This window comes from Cygnus olor, chromosome 26 (genome assembly GCF_009769625.2).
Source record: "Cygnus olor isolate bCygOlo1 chromosome 26, bCygOlo1.pri.v2, whole genome shotgun sequence".
In the NCBI taxonomy this organism is placed as follows: domain Eukaryota; kingdom Metazoa; phylum Chordata; class Aves; order Anseriformes; family Anatidae; genus Cygnus; species Cygnus olor.
The window spans coordinates 242,535-261,162 of NC_049194.1; the positions used below are offsets into that span (position 1 = coordinate 242,535).

The 18,628-nt window shown below is 53.5% G+C and overlaps 1 protein-coding gene across 5 annotated transcripts; it reads right to left on the reverse strand.

Moving 5' to 3' along the window:
- Positions 1–995: 995 nt before the first annotated feature.
- On the reverse strand, positions 996–16,759 carry MIER2 (MIER family member 2). 5 transcript variants are annotated; one of them, XM_040537797.1, is made up of 15 exons: positions 16,713–16,732; positions 15,683–15,865; positions 13,521–13,650; positions 12,877–12,964; positions 12,168–12,319; positions 11,448–11,573; positions 10,675–10,798; positions 9,914–10,023; positions 9,166–9,233; positions 7,379–7,532; positions 6,541–6,622; positions 6,349–6,443; positions 5,419–5,546; positions 4,289–4,425; positions 996–3,435 (listed from the first exon to the last, which is right to left on the reverse strand). In XM_040537797.1, exons 3-15 carry the CDS (start codon positions 13,638–13,640, stop codon positions 2,960–2,962), a joined length of 1,860 nt encoding a protein of 619 aa, XP_040393731.1. In that variant the 5' UTR covers positions 13,641–13,650; positions 15,683–15,865; positions 16,713–16,732; the 3' UTR covers positions 996–2,959. The 5 variants fall into 5 exon arrangements, with proteins under 5 accessions (XP_040393731.1, XP_040393730.1, XP_040393734.1 ...); XM_040537796.1 differs by lacking the exon at positions 15,683–15,865 and having other exon boundaries at positions 16,713–16,759; XM_040537800.1 differs by lacking the exons at positions 13,521–13,650; positions 15,683–15,865 and having other exon boundaries at positions 16,713–16,741.
- Positions 16,760–18,628: the final 1,869 nt, after the last annotated feature.

Consider the following 18,628-nt stretch of genomic DNA (forward strand, 5'->3'; position numbering starts at 1 on the left):
CTGTGCCAGGACCGCTGGGCTCTGCCGGGCACAGCCATGGATGACAGCACTCAAGGCAGGGGATGCAACCCCGCAGGGCTCTGGGCTCCATCCCGGCCCGTGCCTGCACCCCGGAGCAGCGCTCAGCCGCATGCCCAGCCCTTGCCCGTGGGGCACCGGAGCACTCGCCGGGGGCGGAGAGGAGACGGAAAAGGCCAGGACCCCCCCTCACCTCTGCCATCCCAACAGGCAGGCCTGCAGGACCTCAGTCTCCAAAACCAAGACAGGTTTCCTGCTTGCTTTCAAATTAGGTTTTTAATTAAATAAATAACGGCGAGGGGTCTTCAAGGCAGTATCACTTCACAGTGTAGGGCTTGGGGGTGGGGGGAAGAGTCCAGCATTGGGAGCGTCTCAAAGTGAATGTGCTTTGTAAGAAGGAAAAAGAAAACCCCAACAAAACCAAAACCAAACCCCCCCCAGTGACTCCCCACCCTGCCCCAGCCCTTTTCACCCCTCTCCCTTACAGTTATGTGGGAAAAGCGCTGCGCTCATGTTGAAAGACCCCATGCGAATCTGTAAACAACACTGAATAATATAAATAAGACATTTCTGCCTCCTCCAGCCTCTCCTCTCCTTTCACTGGGGCTTGAAACAAACCAAAGAAAAATGGTTTCAGGAAAAACTAAGAACATTCTTGGCTGATGGAGAGGAGAAGCCAAGGCCTGACCCTCCCTGGGAGGGCTGCAGATGCTCTCGCCCTGCCACCTCCTCTCCTTCCAGCCAAGCAGCTTCCTCTCTCCCCCAGAAAAGGGGAATCACAGCCTGGGAAGTTTCACTATGGAGCGGGCACTTGTGTTTGCTTTCTGTTTCCAGCAGCTGGGAGCAGCCAGAGGCGAGACCTCCATTTTACGGCACGTTTCACAGAGCAATGCCTGGCCACAAAAGCGGTGTCTGGAGCTCGGCACCTCCTAGCAGGGCTGGCTGGGGACCGAAACAAGCACCCACCCCGCTCACGTAGGCGAATGGGTCTGGGGCCTGAAAGGGAGAGATGAGGTCTGATCCTAAGCTACCCCGTGAAGCTGTCTCCACGCCCCTGCTGCAGGAGTGAGCACAACCTCGCTGGGCCGGGTAAAAGAGGGTCCCAGGCTGATGCCTTTAGTCATCTTCCAAATCCACTGGCAGCAGAAGCAACTGCAGGATCACCGCCTGAAGACCTCTACCAAAATAAGCAAAAAGACTCAACCCAAACCCTTCCCAAGCACAGCAAATGGCTGGAGGAAGGGAACATCTGCATTAGAGCCCTGCCCAGCAAGTCAGCAGTGTTCCCTGCATGGAAAAAAGGAATGCGAACAGTGGACATAAGCCAGTGACAAGCCCCAGACCTGGCACACAAGCTGGATGCAGACCAGCTCCGACTCAGCGCACCCACAGACGCTCCTCCGAGCCAGCACAGCTCTGCGTGGCCTCTGGCCACTTCGGTGCCGACCCTCGTCACCTCCTCAAAACGCCATCGGCAGTAGAGACGCACTTTTCTCTCAGAAGAGAGAGCTTTTTTGGTGACGTTTTAGAAGAACGGAGGCAGGTGGGAAGGGGTAGGGATGCGCTGGGACTGGCGTGCTCTCCTGCCTGCCTCTCGGCGCTAGCAGCGGTGTCCGACGCGGGGTGCCCAGGGAGCTGAGGTGCACGCAGTGTGCGCAGCGGTGGGGAGGATGCACGGCCCCGCTGTGGGTGACTCCAGGGAGACACAGGCTGGAAGCTCTCGCCCTGCCAGGATGCACATCCTCGCTCTGTTCGCTGTCACTGCCCGGGGAGGTCAGGCAGCGGCTGCCCCTTACCCAGTGGCAGCTGCTGCTTCTCCATTTCCACAATTCTAGCTTCAGGCACCCAGCAAAGCGAGGTTCAACTCAGAGATCACCATCCCCTTCTGGCCCTCTCTTCCTGCGTCCAGCTCCTCCTCCTTCCCCAGCTAGCAAATTGTTTGGAACAAGCTGAGACGTTACAGAGGTTGTAGCTGCGTTTCACCCTCCTGAAGTACAGCAGGGCCAGAAACGATCGAGTTATTCACCGCCAAGAACAAAGGGGGCAGCAGTGCAGCACTGAAGGCCAACATCACTTTGTGGGTCTGGACACTGCCTTGACTCCCAGCACAAGATCTCCCCGGCCCAGTTCATGGCAGAGCACTACAAGGGAAGGCGGGATGGGCTTTAGCATGCACAACACTGCTGCACCGCACAGCACCCCTTTCCAAGACCTAAGTTTCAGCCAAAGGACTGGAACAGGCGACGTCCCAGCTGGAGCTGCCAGCAGTGCAGGCAGAGAGCAACGCGCAGCCCCAGGAGGTTTGAAAACAGGACTGCGAGCACCTGTTACAGTCCTCAGCTCAGGAGCGCAGGACAGCTGTGAGAAGGGGAACGGGGAGAACTTCTATTGCAGCCCACTGTGCGGGTGAACAGCCACGACTCCTCGCCTTCCTTTGGCATCGCCATGCCCATCTCCGCTGGTGAGCAGCCCTCCAGCCCGGGCAGATTGTGCTCCATGCTGATTTCCTAAGCTCTCGGACCTCCAGACTGCATCCTCTGTCCCAGCCCCAAAGTGCCTGCGATACATTCCTGTTCTCAACACATTTTTGCACTCAGACCGTCCCACTGGAGCCAGAGGAGGGACTCCACCTCCCCGGTCCTGGGGGCAGGGACTCTCCCAACAGCCTGGCAAGACCTGGGGTGACACACGGTCAACAAAACGGGGGGTCGTGGGCCTCCCCCCTCACTCAAGCTGGCCACCAGCTTTGTGTGATCGTGTCGGAACACGCTGGAGCAGAAACGTGTTTGGTTTCACTGTAGCCTTGGATCAAGGAGGATGGAAAGACAGATTCTGACCAACAGCTCCATACTGTCCCTAGAGAACAGTGGAAGTTCCAGGATTTCACTCAGTCAGGTCAAAGTCCTTGGTGGATTTGTGACAGGTTTGTGACTGGAGACTCTCACTGTGACAAGGGCTCTGACCGAGCCACGGGTGCCGGGCAGGCCTGATGCGCAGTCAGAAAGCTATTTACATCTCCAATGCCAATGAGGCCAAAATCTGTGACCGATAAGGACACTTGCGCAGGGGCCACCACTGCCTCTGGGTCTCTGTCCAAATCCACAGGGCCAGCAATTAAAGGTAAGCCCTCATTAATGTCTGCAGGGAGAGTGAAGTCCATGGTTATCGTCTCACCAGAGCTTTGCAACGTCTCCTGCTTCTCTGCTAGTCCTGGTCCTGCTGGCGGCAAAGCATAGAGCCCCGTGTCGGAGGGGGTGACAGTATGCCGTGTGCAGGAAGCCGAGAGCGTGCCTGAGGAGGTCTCCTCGGCGGGGTCGAAGGAACAATTCGTCTCCGAAGGAGTACTGCACTCATAGCCCTGCCCCGACTCGCTCATGCTGCCCAGGCTGCAGGCTGTGCTCTCCACGCTCAGAGGCTCTGCGCACCGCAGAGGAGGGAAGTGTACGGACGATGGACAGACGGGGAGGAAGAAAGGGTGGGAGGCAGCAAGTGAAATAAAACTAGAGTGAGTCCATAACATATGAAAACCAGAACCCAGCTCAATCCCACCTAACCAGAACAGTATTTGTTTGATGACAAAGATGTTTCTTTATTATAGCAACCAAAAATCCTGACAGCATCTACCAAAGAAAGGCAGGATGCAGACAGCAGATAGGAGGCCACCAGTGTTTCTATGGAAATTAAGGGAAATCTCAAAGAGATTCTAAGATAAACCCAATCCTAAATCCTGTCCCCTCAAGCGTACGTCCCCTGACAGGTGCTAACACAAAGCCCTTGTCCGTGGTAGGACAGAGAGAGGGAATGAACCCATTTCGGGCTCTCTGCGAGTCTTCTGACAGCCATCTCTCTCTGAGGGCAGCTAAAAGGCACAGCCTGACTTCTGGTGCTTTAAATCTGCCTCTGGAGGACGTGCCAGTGTCCACTAATTAAGGCAGGTGCACTGAAAGCAACTGCCTGCCTCCGGTACCCAAAGGTCGCACAAATTCTCTTGCTTTGGGAATGACTTAGGCTGTCCCTCCACATCTGAAGCAGGACCAACTCTAAAGGAGCCAGTACTGATCAACGTAGGGACAGCCAACTCTCCTTTACGTACACCACACTCTGCCCAGGACTGGTGTTTGACTCAGGGCAGAAAGTGAGCACACCGGCAAGGTGCAGGGAGAAGAGCAGCAGCTGGACAACAGCAGCAGGAGAAAGGCGGAGAAGGGCCTGTGCTGCTGAGGGAGGGAGGGGAGCTGTCCCCCTGGCAGACAGAAGAGAAGGCAGTTACCTGTGCTCTCAATCACTAGCTGATCTTGGCCAAAGTGAGAGTCCAGGCAGCTAGTGGCAGATGGAATCGGTGGGGAGCTCCGAGAACGACTGGCGTTTTCTACCTCACCCCCATCCAAGTCATTGTCGGTGTAATCCCTATGGGGAAAGAGAGACAGAACTGTGACCACCCGCTGGGCAGAAAGATGTAGGCAGGAGAAACAGCAACTGGGATTAAAACCCACCAACAGATAAAGCAGCAGGGCTGTAGAGGCCTCACGAGGAGGAACATCCATACCCACGGTTAAGTCAGGGTGCCTGAGACCAGCCCACGTTAAACCAGAACGGGCTGTGTAGCTTCCCAAACGCAGAGCTCTGCCCTCCGGCTCTCTGAGTCTCAGCCTCTTCCATAACAAAACAAATGGTCAAATACTCTCCCAAGGGAGCAGCCAGCTTCACAGAATGATTGCACAGGGTTGTGACAATGTCAGCGTGCCAGCAAAGAGCAGGAGGCAAAAAAATATTTTCTACCATGGGGAAATTTGAGATTTCAGGTATTTTCCTGTCTTGAGTCAGAAGACAAAAAGCTAAGACAAACATTTTTCAAGCTCTAACATCTAATATTTTTAATTGATTCAACTTAAATATTTCATTTTGACCTTTTAAAACATTTAAGTTTCAACCTTTTTGAAAAGTATTTGCTGTAATTAACATATATTTCAAAGTGAAAAATTTGCCTCAAAGGTTATTTGCAGGGAAAGAAATTAATTCTCCTCCAATAATCAGAAATGGAGTATTTTTGTACGTAAAAAGAAATCCCTTCGCAAAACTGCATCCAGCTGAATTACTTCTTGAGATCAGCCCTGAATCCCTGACCATAACCTTAATCTTTCTTGTGAATGCATTTATCTGAAAGAAAACACTATTTTCTGACACAACAAAGTCCACATCCAAGCAAATAATTGCTTAACTGTCCCCTCCCACACTAACAGTGCGTTATGGTCTGAGAACACCCAATGCATCTCTGCATGCTCCCACCCGAGAAACCTTCTAGAGCAGAAAGCGCAGCCTTTAAAGTAGAGGTGCTTTGCAGCCAGGATCTTCACTGGGAGGTTAATATTACTAATTTTAGTGTGAGAATATTCCACGCACGTGGCTCCAGGGTGGAGGACGTACTTCTTCCTTCCTAAACGAGTCTGCTGAGTGAAGTAGTCATAGCGCTCTGACTTTTTCCACATGTAGTAATACTCCACACACTCGCCCACTGACCGGGTGCGGACCTGAGGAGAAACACCACAGTCAGAATGCCACACATCCAGACGTGCTTCGTGGAGCAAGGGTTATTCACCCGTTTTATCAGCACAGCAAGTTAAGTGCATTACAGCGATTTACATTGCTATGGACACATCTGCACTACAGAACAGAAGCAGATACCGAGATTTCCAAGGCGGTAGTCGGCCAGAGAAGTAACTCCCCATGGTGCACAATTGTTCTCGCAGACCCCAGTGTGGGTTCACACACAGTACATTCATGCAGGACCTTCCTGCACTTCCAGCAGCACACTTAACACCAAGAGAGCAAACCTGCATCCATTTTCACTGGCCAGTGTCAACATGCCCACAGTGAATCAGTGGTAGGACTGGACTCTCTGGTTCTACCAACTCCCAGCATAGCAGCATATGTCCTGGGGCCCAGTTCTCCCTACAACAGCATCTTTCATTCTAGAGGACCCCAGGGGACTTTACAAAACATCCACATGCTCAACTCACTCATTCACAGAAGTACTGCAAGGGCTGAGAGTTTGGAAAGAACTTTTGAGACTCCAGAAAGGGCTAATCAGTAATTAACTGACATCACTCATGCAGGTCAGTGTTGTTTGTCACTTCTCCCACCTGGAAAATAAGGCAGAGCAGGGCAGTGAACAGCCCATCACCTGCTAGCATGAGTCAACACAAAGCCTGGGATTGGAACTCAGCAGTCCTGAACTTCCTGCATCAGCCAAGGCTCAAATAACACTTCTGGTGCAAATGCACCTGCCTCGTTCCCTTTGTCTTAGTGCGATGCAGGGGTGAACATTCTTACCTTGTTTGCTTGGATAAGATGAAAGTTTTTCCCATGGACCCTGAAGCCATGTTCAAAATTTCTACATTCTTCCTCGCTCCAGGCACAAAGCTCATCTACAGCAGAAAGAGGAATTGGAGGAAGCATACAGAATCTGGAAGAGTTATGCGTGCCTTGGTGTTTGGAGTGGAATCCAGACATAGGGGTTCTCACCTCTGATAACCTTCACATTGAACCGTAACCTCCGTAATGCCTCTTCTGCATTGAAATTGCATTTAACGAGTTCATACAATGCCTAGGAAACAAAAGAAAGTGACTGACAGCAACACACCACAAGCAGACCTCTGCATGACTCATGTTTGTCTTGTGAAACTTATTTTTCCCAGGAGCCACTTTTCCACTAACCCTAGCTTGGCAGCCAGCATACATCATTCCAATTTTCACAGAACTCCATTACAAACCCTAGGACTGAAAAGATGCAATTCTACCAGCAACTCTAGGGATTACAGGTGTGCTCCCATGTTTCTGCAGATACTGGGCTTATCGCGAGAATCTAGCCTGCCTACTTTAGAGGAAACACAGCCACTCTAGTTTCTTAGTTAAATGTTTGATCTGCTGCTGACTTCAAAAGACAACAGAATTTTATAGAGAACAGATCCAAAATTGTCCTGCTGCAAGCTCTGTCTCAGAGATTTTGGGATACCAAGAGAATACAGTCAAAACTAACTATTCTCTACTTGCCCTGCCTGTTACACATTTTCCACAAGCATCCACAGATGCCTTCCACAAGCAGCTTTAGAAGGAAAGTACTAAGCTAGGCAGGTCTGTGGTCTGATCCACTGCAGACATTTCCTGTCTTCCCAAAAGCAGAGTGAAGACCCTTCTAAGACTCCATCTGGAAGGCACTCTCACTTATCCATGAAGCAGGAGCAGAGGATCACAGGAGGTAGGTCCCAGTCTCTTTTCAAGCGGGTCTCATTCAAGATCTCTGAAGGAAGCGCTGCACTACTATGCCAGCACCGTTCTATTATCTCCGGCTGCAAGATTTTACCTGTTCATTGTCCTTCACCATCTCTCCTTCTGGCAGGCTGCTGCTAGACAGCTCATCCCACCGCCGCTTCACTGCACAATATAGGAACTCTTCAACCTCTCTCTCAGGAAGGATGTTTGGGTCCCAAAGCAGCTGATCTTCATTTTCATAGGCTAAAAAAAAAGCACCAAAATAAACTAATCAGAGAATCCCACTGCTTTTAAGAAATGGTCTGCATGTCTGGGCATGGCAGAGGCAGAAGAAGGGAGAAAATCTTTGCTTGGACTCCTAACCTGGCACTAGAGATGACAACCATCTGTGTGAAGGTGCTGCATTTTCCCCTCCTCATTTTGGAGGCAGGTAAGCTTACTACTGCTTATACCTTTTTTAGAGCCCTAGGCACAGGCTCGTTTGGTTTCCGCTTCTTCAGAGGGTTGGCTGACAAGTTTTTTGTTACCATGTTCTCAAAGGCTGTTGCTTTGATTCATTAATCGTGGCAACTTAAAAACCCTATGTTCTAAGGTGTCTTTTCCCACACACAGTAAACAAAAGGACTTTGAAGCAAGGCAGCTTTGAGCTACAAGCCTGGCCTAGGCTCAAGACCCTCTCTGTCCTAAGCACAAAACTAAGCATCTACAAGGCTGTAATGCTCCACTGTGAGCTGCTCCACGTACACAAAACAGCAGCAGCACACTGCAGCACTGAGTGGTTCTTGCCCCTTTCAGCTTTCAAGGCTCTTGGTCCATGAGAACAAAGCACACAACCATGCAGACAGAGAGTTAAGTAAAATTGCAGCACAGAGGAAAGCAAGAAGGGATTCTGCGATAAAAATAATCAGAAATACAGTGATTTTTCTATTCAGATAACCACAGAATGGCTTGGGTTGGAAGGGACCCTAAAGATCACCTAACTTCAACGCCCCTGACACAGGGAGGTTATAGGGGGGGTCATAAAAACATGAGGACCCTATGCAATTTACTTGTTCATGTATTTCTACCGGCAAAGGAACCCACTCTCTTGCCATGCAAAATCAGGTCAGAGGAAGTACAGACAGGGCACAGAAGACCACCATCTGGATCTACTGCAAGTTTCCTCATTTTGCACTGATGCAAATGTACAGGCTATGGGAAACAGGCACTAAATCCACGGTCTTCAGTACAGAAGGCTGAGAGCATCGTAAACTTCCTGATTAAGTAGCAGTAAAAAGTTCTGAGAAGTACAGCAAGTAAATCTGAAATGGTACCTGCAAAACTGATAACTTTTATCTCTTTAAATCATTTGCTTAGTCTGCTAGGTTAAAAGAACTAGGGAGGAAATGAGTCATTTTTGAAGAGGTGGTTTTCTGTTAGCTATCTTCTTCAGAAGTTCAGCGAGCTGCTGCTAGTATTACACTAGTTATTAGACAATCTGCAAATCAAGGCAACTCTATCTACTCTGCAGCCATGCTATCAAATCGGGAACTGATTAGTTCCAGGGAGTACTAAATGAAAATAACTCTTGCTACTTCAGGAAGATGTCAGAGAAAAATAAATTAGAGCATCTCCCTCTTTGGCTACAGCTGAGCCCCCTTCCTCCAAACCTGTCATCCTACCAAGCCAGTTTTCACTGAGCGTCTGTAGCTGTATTACTCGCCAAATTCAGATACGCTAGTTTAAAAGCTAGCTTGGGTACAGCTGTAAATTTTGATGTCATTACTGAGAGGTGCTAAGCCTAGACATACAGAGCAGAACTGGTGAACTGAGCCCCTTCAAATGGCCAGGCCGGCAGCCCTATGTCCAAACAAGATACGTAAAGCAAGTTGCCTTACCTTTTCACTGTGCCTGTTCAAGTGGAGGATGGGAACAGTGGCTTGGTACTGAGGTCCAACCATGATCTCCTGAAACACCATCACAGAGAAGTCAGTAAATTGAAACGGAACATGCTCCATGTAGGCAATGAAGTGTACCGCATGATTTAAGGGCTATGACACCACGAGGCCAACATATATCAGTAGTCCCCAGTGTCACCATTACTTCTAGGGAGCCTTGACTTACTTTATAGGGTAACTAGAAAGATTTACAACCAACCAGATCATACTTTAGGGATCTTAGGTATTTGCATAGTTTTAATGTTAAAGATATATAGCAAATAGCTGGAGCTGGAGATAAAAGGAATGCTAAAGGTCTCCTGCAACCTTCATAACCAGGATGAATTCGGAAGTCTGCTCCTCTCTTTCATATGATGGTTCCCCCTCAGTAAAACCCACTGGGAATATCGCACAGCAATTCACTTTTATAGGGCTATGGATTGCAGTTCTGATTTACCAAGGCAACAACAGCATTTTCCATATCTGAAGCAGAAAATAGTTTCAGATGAAGATTTCAAGATCACATCAAAAATACACTTCGCAAGCCATGTCTGCCACTGCCTTCCACAAAATGCAAGACTGAGGAGAAGGAAGATGAAGAAAGAAAACTTCTTGGGGGAAATACCACAGTGCTTTGGTGTCATGCTTTCCTCAAATTTCCTCAGGCCCATTGCCTCAGCTCCCCTTCTGGATGCATTCTGATCATTTACCTTCTTACACTCGTTGGATGGGATGGAGTCCTCCTCTGAATCCTCAGCCATGGAGGAAGCACATGGAGATGAACAGGGCTCTTTGTCTTCATCAGCAAGAAAGTTGTTTGCTTTGTGGGAAATGAAGAGATCTGTTGTTATGAAATGATTTATTACTACTGCTCTATGTTCCCTCCCCTTCCCTTTATTTTCTGTCTTAAAGTTACTTTCAGCATGGTCCTCAGTGACTACTTACCCATATTTCCATTGTCTTATTTAAAAGCAGAAAATTTGCACACTTGCCACGCAGGTGGTGCCAACCAACCTGGAGAACTCAGACTCCCTCATTTTGCAAGACAGCAGAAGGAATAAGATCACTTTATACCATGCCTCCCATGCACTTTGGCTTCCTGCACATTCTGATATTTAGGAACTGCTGCAATGTATCAGACCAGTAGTGCTACTGAATGTATTCACTTGTAGAGGTGTCAGACCCAGTAGATTGTAATTACAACAGGCAGCAAAACAGTTCGCACTTTACCAATGTTGTGAGTTACAGCTAAAGACAATTTTCTCCTGATCCCCCCGCTCATCTATGCTCTACCACGTCCTAACCGGTGCTGGGTGAACCCACTGGCACTCAGGTTTATTTGCAGCCCCAGAAAGAATGTGGAAAATGTAACTCAGGAAACTTAGTGACAAAGTAAAGAAATATGTCCCTGCCCTATCCTGCACAAAACATCTAAGTACAAAACAATTATTTAGAAATTAGCAACACATACAGCCAGGCTGGTTTGGGAATAGGTCTGACGCATCATGGGATGTGACGGATGGAGTCAGATCATCAGCTGAAGACTGTGTCTCCTCCTCTTCTTCCCCTGAAAGCAAATCCTTCGCTATTTGTTCCTTTTAACAACAACAAGAAAGTGAAAAATATTTTAAATTAAAAAAAAAAAAGCAGGGGGTGGGGGTGTGTGAGGCCTACAGTAAAACATTTCTGGCCAAGGGCGGCCACATCCATAGTCCTCCTCACCCTCCCACAGCTTCCTCAAAGACAGATTCTGCCTTGCACTCCCTGCCACCCCTGGATTATTCTCCCTAGAAGCACTTCTATAAGCATCAAGAGGAGAATGGCTTCCTATGGAAGCCAGAGAGAGGAGGAGCAAGAGGCTTTTTCTGTAGACCCCCACCCAGAGTACAGAGCTCAAAGATCCCATAAGGAAACAACTTTCTACGTCAGCTGGCTCAGAAGGAAGATACAAACCTTCCCTGACCATCCACAGACCCACCTAAGTGCAAAGAATCGTTACCTACGTTCCACGAAGGGTTTTTACAGCGTCCTTTTTAAAACAGCTATCCTTCCCCTAGTCTCCTCTATTCCCTGCACATTCACATTCCTGCCCCCTCGCTGGGGCACCAGAACTAGGCAGGCCCCTTCCCTGGCATTCGCCAAGCTCCACCTGAGGAGAGCTACGAGACACCTGAAGCTCTCAGCCAGCTCAGCACCCTACAGCGCAGCCTAGCAGCACACACCCGAGCTGACAGCTGCTCTTACCTTATCCAGAGTCATATCTGGGAGATTTGGAGTAATATCATTGCTCTCACTGCCCTGTTCTGAGATGGGATCGGATGCCTCATAGCCGTAAAGTGCAAGCAGCTCCTCAAATGGCATTTCACTGTTCTGAGCGAGAGGAAGACAAAGCTTCATCAGGAATGGAGCAATCACCAAGTGCAACAGCAGCTGCAGTAAACACACGTGCAGAGGCAGTCAAAGCAGCTCTGCTCTTCTGGGGGCTCTGAATGCCTTGGGTAGTGCTGCGCAATGAAGGAGGCATGTCCACCAGAACCCACCACAACCTGGTCTTACAGGTATGGACAAGCCAGGAACTTCCACCCCAAAACAATACAGTCAACAGTATTTTTAGAATATGTTTAGACTACCCACTGGAGGACCACATCCCATCATCTCTGCGGAATGGACATCACCCATCAGCTGACGGCTCTTCAGCAAGGTGGGTGAAGGAAGTCCACGTGGTCAGAGCAGCTACCTGGCAGACAAAGTCTCCAAAATTTACTGCTGCCACCGGCTGGCAAACCAATTATTTGCTATCCAAATTTAAACCTAAGACCTGTTGACGGGTGGACCTAAACACAGCACACAGCCATCAGAGCAAGCACGACACAGTTTCTCACAAAGATCTATGGCACCAGCACTGTCAAAGAAAGCAAGAAAATCCAGCAGGTAATTTCCGTTCCCCTCCCCTCCCGCCTTTACCTGAGAGGCGCTGAAACTCTTCTCCAGCTCTTCTAAGGATTTCTGTTTCTCCTGAGTATCTTCCTCTTCTTCCCTTTCCTCCCGTACACCATAGTTCTGTGAAAGGATCTCTGCTAGGTTCAGTCGGTGATCAGCCGAGCCCATTGACACAACTGCAGGGATTAGAAGAAGTTGGGTATTGGATCATCCTGAACCAAATCTTCAGATGTGACAAAGCTCGGGACGACCCATCCTCGTGCGTGCGTGGCCGTGATAAGGCAGCGGAAGAGATTAGACAGAAAGGAGTGAGAGGGGCTGAGAAGCACAACCAGCAGAAGTCATTCCGTGAGTACTGCGCTGCAAAGCCTGCCTCCTACACATCCAGGCCCCATGACTGACTGGAAGATGTATCTGAAGGTTTTCTGAGTATTTATGGTTCCCTCCTAACTGGATTCCCTGATATGATAACATCTGAATGCACACTGCAGCCTTCTCCTCACTTGAGGCACTTTTAGGATAATTACTATTTATTGGGAGAACCAGCAGACAGATGCTTCTGGGAGCTTTGGCATTTTAAAGACTTTTCTCGCCTGTCAAGTGTGATTGGAATCACCCAACAGGTTCCAAAGAAGTCGGAAGGAGAAGGGGAGGGAACGGACAGGTTGAGCACAGGAGCCTCATTTCCTCTGGCAGCCAGACCAACAAACAGAAGCACAGACTGTGGCTTTACCTGCTGCACTCTGAAGGCCAGACTCTCCGGGACATAGGCTGTGGGCTGGGTATGGCACCACCCTCGGACTCTGCCTGCCCACCGAAGCCTTCAAGAAAAGAGAAAAACATGGCTGAGACAACTCTCCGTTTTTAAAGTGTAACACACCTCCAGCCACTTAACCCCTCCAGCAAATGCAATTAATTTAATTTCAAAGCAAAAGTTAATAAACCCACACAGGGTAGCACTGGAAACCGCTGTGCAAAAAGAGCTCTAGCCAGGTGTATTTAACAGCTCTCCCACGGCTCCTCTCTTCGGGGTTCATCACCTTCCCCTCGGTCTCTAAGTGCATGTGGCAGCGTTTCCAGTTTACCTTCAGCTTTCCACGAATAATTTATCCCTTCACCAGTTTAAGACCGCAGGTCTTTATGGCTTACATCTTCCTTAAAAGAAGGATTCTGACCCTAAGCCATCATTCTAAGCACACACTTTGAACACAGCATTTTTATCAACGGCACTCCAGCTGCCCCCAGCGCCTCGCTGCATTCAGGAGGCTCAGAGGGGTCAGCAAGGAAATTCAGAGCTGAGCAGGCAGCGAGGGGGTCTGGAAGTGGCAGAGGTGAGGTGGAAAGAGGATGAGACAGGTAAACACCGAGAAGGGGCACCTGCTTTCTGGCATTCGGTGCTCGGATCAGAAGTTTAGGCAGCAACATGGGCCGAGGCCTGGACAACAAGCCCGAACATCTGCAGCTCCTTGGGCTGATGCACCTGGAAATGCTGTTCATCAAGTTCAGCCTAGGTAGGGAGCAAGGAGGTAATTAGGCAATGCCTTCGAGCTGACTGAGAGCCTCCGACTGCAGCAGGAACTCAAGAGCGTCGGTCCCCCAGTCAGCAGTGACACCTCCTCACGGCCCTCAGCCATCTCCCACTGCTCCCCACTCAGGCAGGGGGAGCCAGGACATCCTCAGTGCTTCAGCACAAGGAATTTCCTTGCGTTCTCTAAGAACTCTAAGTTCTCTAAGTTCTCTAAGAACTTCTCTAAGAACTCAAGGAAATACAGCACAGGTTCAAATCAAAACGGATCCTCTACCGATAGAGCAAGGTATACACCATAAAAGCCACCCCGGACTTTGGGCTCTGAATTAGTGCCTTCGGGTGTTTAAACGCGCGTTGCAAATTCTGTAACAACTACAGAGCCGGTTATTTTCTAGACGTAATTACTGCGACGATGACGGTTGGTATGGAAGGCATCAGAAGATGCTCCCACATGAGAGAAAGACAGAGAGAGGGAGGGAGGGCGAGGATCTTGAAAGCGTCCATGGAATTCTTGCTCCTTCCTCTACCCAGATGTCGAAGAGATGCCTCCAGTCCCAGCCAAAGCGCGCTGCAATTCACCGTCCCCAGTGCCTGGTCATTAGCAGCAGGAGAACCCCACTGGAGACCACCTCGTCTGGCTGCAGACGGAGCCCAACAGCCACACAAGCCAAGAAGAGAAGGGAGGAGGAGTTCGCAGCTAACGAAAGACGAGGACGGAAAGGGCTCGGCCAACCTCCACCGTGGGGACGGCCGCACCAGGAGATGGATTCCTACCTCGGGAGGCGTCAGCGTCTCTCTGCTGGGCCCTGCTGGGATGTGACCACGCACAAAGCCCTCATGGAGAAACCCTTCCAAGCAAATAATCCCAGTTTCATGAAAAGGGCACGGGTGTGGATTACACTCCCTCCCTTTTGCCTCGAGTGATCTTCAGAGCTCTTCCCTGAGACCACGATCGATACATTGATCGCGCCTCCCTCACGCGAGGATCGATACGGAGCTGCATGCTAAGGATCTGGAAGATGAAGACTGAAATTGTCAGCAGTGGAAGGGCTGGCTTGAGAAGGTGTCAAGAATACCTCGGAAATAATGAGATCTTGTATTAAAGATCAGTGCTGGAATGAGGACTAACAGCCAGTAGGCCAGGATGACAAGCCCCTAACTACTCATGAGTTTATTTCCCCAGAGCAGTAACACAGCATTAGGGCAAGTGGGAATTGCTGAGAGGCACCATAAAACAGTCAGTGCTGCTGTGTTTGGACTGAGAAAAAGAAGAACAAGTGGCAGACAAAGCCAGCGGCCCACTTGTACACCCAAATTTAAACATGCATGACACTGAACCAACCCCCAAATCATTCACAAATCCAGAAGACCGCAGACGCAAGAGGACGGACAAGCCAGAGGAACGGGGGAAAGACGAGAGCACTGCACGCGTCAGAAAGACAGCGGGAGCGCTGAGGAGGTGCTACCAGGCGTCCCCAGACCACAGGGGGCTCTCAGATGAGGCACGGACGGTGTTGCCTACTGCTGGGGATGGTTCCACCCCCGTGAGAGTTCACAGCGGTGAACTCCGCTACCTGGAGGGTGCCCCACGATGCTGGAGAGCGGCGCCTACACATCAGCAGGCCACTTAGCCTTGGGGAGCAGACGCGCGTTCCCTGCAGCTGCTTTCCTTCCGTTGCTCTCTGCTTCTCAGGCACCAGCACAACTTTCCTCTCCCAAGAGTTACACCGACATCGGCCAGTTACCCGCTCTCGTCTTTGCATTTTTGGGTGACTTCAGCTCTCCCTTCTCAGTTCTGGACTCAAGCTTTTGAGCACAGGAGACACAGTGACAGCCACGCCTCAGGCAGCGCTGCAGAGGAAGAGCCCGAGCTTCTCGCACAGACAAGGCCGTGTTCCAGCGCAGCGCTGACTGCGATCGTCCCAGACCTGCCACACAAAGCCCTCCAGGCTGAAGCAGCTCTTGCAAGAAAGTGAGGAAGAAGAGAGAAGGTTTCCTTTCCCAGTCTTACTATTTTAATAGCTAAAGCGATTTCCTCAGCTAGTTTGGTAGGGGTTTCAGGGTCGGTGAGAGAAGCTTTCCTGGTTCCTTTGCCCTGTCCGTGCTACGTGACACGGATTTGTTTCCTACGAGCCCCAGCTGTAGCCAGAGGGAAGCGGTACGGATGGAAACATTTGTTCTGCAGCCTACGCATCTGAAAGAGCAGAAAAATTAGCGAAGGACAAGACACGGGGGTCGTCTCCTGCGCTGCTCAGGAAGCCGCTGCCCAGGCCGCAGCAGCCTGGGAGGCAGCGGCGGCCGCGGGACCCCGGGACGAAGCCGTGCGCGCGGTGCCACCTCGGGGCCTCGAGTCGGGCGAGGCTCTGCTGAGGCGCCGCTCGGGCGCAGAGGCCCGCGGCCCGCCGGCGCTCGGTGCAGGGACGGGCGGGCAGGAGAGGGCAGCCCCCGCCCGCGGAGCGCCCCGAAAACGGAGCCGTGCTCGGGGGGCTCCCGGGCGCCCCGCGACGAGCCCGACGCCCGCTCCACACCGCGCGCCCCCGGCGGGGGTCTCCGGGCAGCAGCGGGGCCGGTTCGGAGGTGCCCAGGCGGGGGGGGGGCGTCGCAACGGCCGGGGCAGCAGGGGCCCCGCTCGGGCACCGCGCCGCGCAGGCCGCTGCCGGGAGCGGTGGCGGGACCCGTCCCCCCCCGGGCTTCCCGCAGCCCCCGCGGCCCCGAGCTCCCCCGGGACCCCCCCGGGCCTCCCGGCCCGCCCGCCCCAAAGCCCCGGGGCTGCGGCTCCGCTCTCTGCCGCCGGACCCCCCGCTCCGTGCGGCCCCGCCCGGCCCCGACCCCGACCCCGACCCCGGCCCCGCTCCCGCCCGGCGGCTCCTCGGCACTCCCGGAGCCCCCCGCAGCCCCCCCGCTGCCCGCAGGGCCCAGCGCCGGTCCCGCCGCGGCGCCGCTTCCCCTGCCCGGCGCCGCTCCCCGGGCCCCGCCCGGGCGCAGGCGGAGCGGGGAGGCCCCGGCCCCGGCCCCGGCCCCCCCGGCGGCTCCGCGCTCACCTCCGCCATGGCCGAGCGCGAGCGGCGGCGGCGGGGGGGGTGCTGCGGGGCGGGGGGGCCGCGGGGCCCGGATGCGGCGGCGGCCGCTGATTGGCTGCGGCGCCGCGAGGGCGGGGGAGCGGCGGGGGCGCGGCGGGGCGGGGGGCGAGGGTCAGGGGGCGGGGGGCGGGGGTCAGGGGGCGCCGCGCCGGGGCCGGGGCCGGGCCGCTGCCGGCGGCGCCTCCTGGGAGCCCCGGGACCGGCTGCGGGGTGGGTCCCGGGGCTCTGCAGCAGGGCTTGGTACAGCCGCGGTGCCCCCCCCCCCCGGCCGGGCCCGGCCCGGTCCCCCGGTGACGGCCCCGGTGACGGCCCCGGTGACAGCCGCCGCTCGCACCGGGCCCAGCGCAGCGCCGCCGCGGCTCGGTTCGGGTTCGGGGCCGCGGACCGGAGGCTCGGGCAGCTGCCCCTCGGCTGGGCCGGCCCCGAGCCGCAGCACCGAGCGCCCCCCGCGCCGGGCCCGCGTCCGCAGGGAGCCGGCCGGCCGGGGGCCCGCCCCCCGCTGGCACCGGGGCGGCCCCGGGGATGGAGCCCCCCGCGGGGCGCTGGGCCCGGCCGACCCCCGGGGGCCGCACCGGGGGGTCCCAGCGCGTCCCTGCTGCCCCGCCAGGCACCCCGGCGGGCTGCGCTGGGCTCCGCTCCTGCCTTCGAGCTCTGGGAGCGAAGTGCTGTCGAGTGCCCCTGAAGCGGCGGCGCGGCCCTCGAGCTGAGAGGCAGAGCACTTCAGCAGGCCTCTGTTCCCCGCGCAGGTCCGCGTCGTTGTGCTCAGAGGACCAGCAGAGCGCAGATGCTGTTTATTCAGTTAGAAAAGTAGCCTTGTCTCTCGCTTTCAGAGGGATTTCCACAAAACCCGCTGTTTCCTGCCTTGCTCTTAATATTGTGTCCGTATGCACCATCGCCACAAAAAGCAGAAAAGCCTGGACTTGGGGTCAAGACCAGGGGAAGTGGAACTATTCTGCTGCAGGAGCTCTCAGGCCCTCTGCCTGTTGGCGATTTACTCTGGGAACAGCCCTGCTGCTTGTCCGGGGGGGTGGAGATGAGGCTCAGGCAGCCCCGCTCCGAGGCAGCTGAAGCTGCCGTGTGTGCCCTTGGTACGGGTTCTACCACGGGGCCCTTGCCCGCAGCCATGCCGTGTGCTAGCCATCCCCAAACCTGCAGGGAATGCAGGCGAGAGGCCGCAGGCTCCTGTGCAAGCCCAGGTCCGTGCTGACATCAGCTTTCCCTCAGCCTCGCGAAGCCAGCTGCGCTGTCCCAGAAGTTTGGAGGGAAGGGCTCACTGCAGCACACTTCTCCTAATTCTCCACAGCGATTGCCCCGCGCTACCCAGTGCGCGAGCTCCGTGCCAGAAGCACAGTTCCAGTGACCTGGATCGGAGTCTGTGCCAGCTTCTGGTGCTCTGTTTAATGACTGTGATGACAACTGCCAGGCTGAGGCTCTCCAAGCGGCTGCGCTTGCCCGGGGAAATGGCAAAACCCTTCTCAACACTTCCTTTGCCCAGGCTGCTCATTTCTGTCCTCAGAATTAGCAGGTGCAGTAACTCACCCTTCAGCCAGCAGCGGATCCCGAACGTGGCACAAAACCAGCCCACGGCACCAGGCTGCAGAGCCCTCAAATCTCCCAGCACCCTGGTTTGCTGCTCTGCGGATGAGGACAGCAAAACGGAGGGCAGCAGGTGCTGGGTGAAGCCAGGGGGGATTTGGCTGCGGAACCGGGCAGAGCCGACCGTGCCCTCCTTGCCCTCCCCTGCCCGCACTCTGCCTCGTGATCCGTGCTTCTTCTGGGGCGAGGTCTGCAGCTCTGAAACAAAGAAAATGCTTCCACACCTCACATTTCAGCAAAGGAACATTTTGGCCTGAAGGTGTTGCAGGTGTAGAAGAGTT

Coding starts and splice junctions, on each gene's coding strand:
- MIER2 (XM_040537796.1), bottom strand. CDS start 13,640: ATGAACAGCATTTCCAGGTGCATCAGCCCAAGGAGCTGCAGATGTTCG. Junction 12,965..13,520: donor CACCGAATGCCAGAAAGCAG/GTGCCCCTTCTC, acceptor CTTTTCTTGAAG/GCTTCGGTGGGCAGGCAGAG. Junction 7,533..9,165: donor TTGAACAGGCACAGTGAAAA/GGTAAGGCAACT, acceptor TGCTTTTTTTTT/AGCCTATGAAAATGAAGATC.